At 36.2% G+C, this 5,349-nt stretch overlaps 1 protein-coding gene across 1 annotated transcript in view; it reads left to right on the top strand.

Annotated features, from left to right (window-relative positions):
- FEZ2 (fasciculation and elongation protein zeta 2) overlaps positions 1-5,349 on the top strand; it is an 82,660-nt gene that overhangs the window by 1,979 nt on the left and 75,332 nt on the right. The window contains exons 2-3 of the mRNA XM_019527133.1: positions 303-411; positions 4,259-4,375. Coding sequence (XP_019382678.1) covers positions 340-411; positions 4,259-4,375 — 189 coding nt within the window. The 5' untranslated portion in view covers positions 303-339. The remainder of the gene's footprint in view (positions 1-302; positions 412-4,258; positions 4,376-5,349) is intronic.

Here is a 5,349-nt window from a genome sequence, read left to right as displayed (position 1 = left end):
TTTTTTTTTTTTTTTTTTTTTTATCTCCCCCTCTCTTTTTTTTTCAAAATGTTCCTGATGTGTACACACAAGCAAATTACTTGTCTCTCTGGAACAAAGAAGCATAAACAAAGCTGAACTTGAAGGTTTTATTTCTTTAACTTTAAAACACAAAAAAAATTGGTCATAATATTTTTTGGGATATGTGGAGGCAGGAAATGTACTTATTGAAAGAGACATCAACAAAAGATATTCTTTTATCTTAATATCAGTTGTTTTACATTTTGATGTCTGCAGATTTGTTCTTTCATTCTTATACATAGGATTTGGAATGCTTTGACTGATAATTATGGTAATGTCATGCCAGTTGACTGGAAATCCTCCCACACCAGAACTTTGCATTTGCCTACATTAAATCTTGCAGAAAAAGGGGTAAGTTCTGACTGGCTAACATCTTTTCAGCAACAAAACGGAAGAGGTTGTAATTTGCATTAAAAGTGTTGGTTTTCTGAAACCCTTATAATATTTTTATTTTTCATGCTTACACTGTCATTAGCAGTAAGTTCCCCTTTAATTTTTTTCAAACAATGATATATTTCTGCTTCCCATCTTCAGAACCTTGTCAGTAAGTTGACCAGCCAACAAATGGACCAATTTGCATAAGAAGAGGAGCATGGGAAAAGGCAGTATTGAACTGTGAAAGTGGTTTTGTTTCATTTAAAATCATTCTTCTCTGTTGTGTATTGAGTTCTATCTGAATCCTTTTGGGAGTATTCCTATGCTTTGGTAAATTTAGCATGAACTTTTTCCCACCAAGGTCTGATTCTCCAGCCAGATAGATAAGTACAAGCAAAACTCTGCACTTGTGGATCCAATTGTAGGATCCAAGTCCAAATATATTGTAGTCAGTTCTTTATGAAGCAAAGAATTCGGCAACATTTTCCTTTTATTATTCAACAAATAAAATAGTTGCCTTGGAGAAAAATGAGAAGAGCAGGGGGAAAAATTAGCTAAAGAACATAAGCCTAAATGTGCCCCTTGTTCTATAGCAATGCTCCTCAACCTTTTTAGACTCAGGGTACCCCTTGGAAAATGTGAGCTCACAGCTTTTGTGACTTTTTGGCAATGGAAAAATAATCATTCATTTCTGATGCGAAGGACTCCAAAAGACCACAGCAGGTTAGAATGTTTTTGACACTCCCATTTGCAATCTCTGCATTTATCTTGTGAATCGTGTAAGTGCTTGCATACCTACAGTACAGCGCTGCATCCTTGGAAAGATCTCCTAGCACTCCAAGGTATTGTGGTACCCAGGTTAAGAATCATTGCTTGATAGTCTACTAAAATTAAAAAATACAGCTGAGGAAGAAAACTAGGACAAGTTCCTCAGGTATTCTGACTCCAAGAAACTGGACTCTGAGCCAGCATTCTTCATGTAAAACCCATGAGAAAAGGAGGACAATTTTGAGCTCTGTCATGCTTTTGATTAAATGAGGTAAAAGTGAATCCACTCCACAGGAAGCAATTGGTGGGAAGAGTCAGGATAGAAAGGTAAAACTGAAAGAAACATTTATAGGGTCCCAGGGCTAAAGTGGCAGTATCAGGCAGCACTGCCTGGCAGCTGTCTGTTATGTTTGGCTTCTGTATTTATTTATTTGGACTTATTTATCTTGGTTTATTTTGAGAGTTCATTCAGCTGCTCTGAATGGGTTTATAATAATTACATCTTTGCAGTCCAAATATCAATGAGTATGTCAGTGTTTTTATTGCAGGAGACGCAGACTTTATGAAAGAGACTCTTTTGCTTGAATGATTCCTGTCTTGGAGTGTCTTGAAAGTGGGATGTTGAGAGAGAATTGTCACCTGACCCTAGTTTCCTGAGATCCCCTCTCTCTGTAACAAAAGAAGGGGAAGCTGACCTGTTCTTTGAGAAACTAAAATTCCTAATCCATTTTCAGAAGAATGCCTGATATCATCTTGCATAAGATGAAAACCATCCCAAGACTCCAAGGTGGAGTTTCTTGTAATAGACCACTAGGAATTTCATAGTAGTGTTTCTTTAGTCAAACCTGTCTTGAGAAAGAAAGAAGAGTAGAAACATCTTCCTTCCACCCTGGCTTTTCATGTGTGGTACTGTGCAAGTAAGCAGAAATCAGCTATTCCTTGCTATATGTGTTTGGTGATTGAGTCTTCACTGCCTAAATCTGTATCCATAGAGTTCCAGAGCTGAGTGTTTCTGGACTGAGAAATATATTAAGATGTGACTGCGCAGTAGCTGAAAAGAATATACAGCATTGAGGCACCACCATGCACAAGTTACTGGTCTTGTGGTTTGGTGCTTAAGAAAAGTTATGCCTTCTTCTCCAGGAGATGCAGAAGCCATTTGAGATTTTGCTATCAGAAATTAATATTACATGATTTCAGATTAAGGTGGCCTATTATATGACAAAAATGGTTGCATCCAGAATTGATGCCCTCAGCATTGCAGTACGGTATACAAGATAAGTTTGAGGACCTTTCACATCCAAACAACACCTTTTGCGGGCAATTGGAAGCTAATTTTATAAAGAGGACACAAGACATTTGCCTGTTAAGCCTGTTCTTCAAAGATCAGCAGTATCAGTGTTCTGAATAATGATGGGTACCTTCCTGTATGCCTGTGAGCACAAAGTAGATCAGTATTTAGGAGTTGCCCATATCCTCAGCATGGGGATATTCTGTGTGGGTCTGAAGTTCTAAGTCTTGCACCTTTAAAACCTGTTAAGTTTGCTTATTTGGAGTGTGGAAAGAAGTTGAGCAGATGCCTTCTCTAAAATGCAAAATGGACTTGATTTGATAGATGCCAGAGCTCCTCCATAAATTCTGGAGGGACTGGAGATGCTCAGTGCCTTCCAGAATTAATCTCTAAATTGCATTGTAACTGTTGAATTGGACAGGGAATCATTTTGTTTTTAAATGTGAATTTGTTTTATTATATACTAATGGCCTGATTTGAATCTTGAAAGAACAGAAATTCTTTTGCTGCCTGACAGTTAGAAAGTTGGGACAGTGATTCTCCTTTTTCAGTGACAGTTGGCAGGGTTCTCAAGAAGATTGTATATTTGTGTCCACCTGTCACAAGTATGTTGAGAATTGCAATGAACAGCATAGGGGTTTGGGCACATGTTTATCACAAGATACTTCACAGATGATAGATTTTACAAAAGCACTTGAAGGTAATTTTGGAAGGATTTGACAAAATACGTACTGACAATAGCATTGCAGGCATGGCAAAAATCTGAATTGATCTAAAGTGTAAAAAATACCCTGACATTGCACATTCAGTGAGATGGTAGATCTTTTTTTGTACCAGCATGACAAATGCTGAATGCCCAGAGGTTGAACAAGTGGCTATAATTGACACGTTGAATTCAAAATTTTCACAATTTTTAAAAAGACCTGTGTTGCTGAATTGCCAACTGATACTTGCATACATTTGGCACATTCAGGTTCATTTGACTGAAACATTTTAACAGGATGCTAAAAAAGCAAATCATTTCGAAGTATATCAGTATCTTAAGGCAAAATTGTAGGCCTAACAGGTTGGTAGGTAGGGGAATCGGAGGATTTGATTATTGTGGGTTTTTTGTTTTACTTACTGAGTTGCAAGCTTTTCAATAGAATGTGTTTTTTATGTATTTGAGGGATAAATGCTTACATAATTACTTCCATGATATATATGGTATATTTTCATTTAATAAAACGTACAGGGTGTTTCCAGGAAAAAAAAAAAGGTTTTTGTTTTTGGGAAATGTATTGGTAACTGTTGCTTATATCAAAAGTCTGATGTCTTTCAATATATAAATATCACTGATCTTGCAACAATGTTATTTTATAACAGATTTTAGTTTTATCAGACTTTTGTATGGCTTTCTTGTTCATTACTTTGATGTCTTCCATTTGAAAGAGTAAAGAACAATTACAAATGATGGACTTAACACTGCCTTTTCTACAAATGTTTGTATGGCATACAGTGGGTGGCATGTGAGTAGCTTCATTGCTAAGTTATGTACTTTTTAGCATGTTGAGAAAACAAAGAATGCTTATGTTTTTGTCCAAAACAAATGTTGATTATATTGATAAAATATGTTTCCTTTGTAATTTTATTTTAATTTTTATTGAGGTTTTATTGGGCTTTAAGTACTTAAAAGCAAGAATCTAATTCAGGTTCATTATTTAATATTAGAGACTTTTTATAATTTAATTTCAGCCCCCACCCCCTTTTACTTTGTGGTTTTAGGTAAACGATGGTTTGAACCTTGATTTATCAGATGATGAAGAACTGAGGGAGCAGCTAGATATGCATTCTATCATAGTATCCTGCGTCAATGATGAGCCGCTCTTCACAGCAGAACAGGTAAAATATCCAGTGTTACTACTATGTGTTAGCTGTTAAAGACGTACCTATTTGTTTAATGGATGCTGAAAAGATTTGGATAGAAACTGATTGAATGCTTTATAGTTACATAAGGTTGCATGAGGGACTGTAGCATTCTTCAAAGTTTGAGAGGAAAATAATATATTTTGTTCTGTCAGCTTTAGAATCTCATTTACAGTATTTGAAATTCTCATTGCTTCTAGTGCCGTAGTTTTTTCCATCAAAGTCCATCAGAAATCCAAAGGAGGAAGAATATATAGAAAGAAATATGTCTAAATTAAGTGTATGGCATATGGGCATATAAGAAAACAAATAATTTTATTTTCAGATATCTTGGAATTAACATATAATGTGTGGCTTTCAAAAACAGTACAGTAGAAGAATAACTTTTTTATGTATATGTGGAAGGAAGATGGAAGTTAGGACTTCAGTGTTGCATAATATTAGAGTAGAACAGCAGCACTCTGCTCTTATTACATTTGAGAACGGCCTGTTGTTTAAAAGACTTCTACACAATTTAAAATCCACATGCTTATTTGTACTGTCTTGAAAATTGCTGTGCCTCTTAAAGATAATGGGTAGGGTAATGACTACTTCTGTGAATCGTCCTTCAGAGAAATTCTGTTCTTGGTGCACACGTGCCCCATGTGCATAAAATTGGATTCTATTTTGAATAGTGGTATCCACCTGGGCTCTTATGAGGATATAAGTGGGCAGCCCAGACTCTATCTCGGACTTCGCTGGCCTTCTGTGATTGTGAGACAGATATTGAAGAGCTTCAGGCCTATAAGAGAGAGGGTAGCTATTACTGCAGTGTATTCTATTTTGTGGTGAATTCTTGTTAGATTAATTACTTAATGGCAAAAAGAAAAGTTTAGACAGAAGCAACCAGGGAAGCCAAAACACAGCTAGGGTTTCTGTCCTCCTCCTTCTCTACTAGACCCCCAGGTACA

The sequence above is a fragment of the Gavialis gangeticus genome, unplaced genomic scaffold (assembly GCF_001723915.1).
Source record: "Gavialis gangeticus isolate Ggan-Ray unplaced genomic scaffold, GavGan_comp1, whole genome shotgun sequence".
NCBI classification, from domain to species: domain Eukaryota; kingdom Metazoa; phylum Chordata; order Crocodylia; family Gavialidae; genus Gavialis; species Gavialis gangeticus.
Note: the sequence above shows the minus strand (reverse complement) of the source record. Positions and strands in the feature narration are given on the sequence as shown.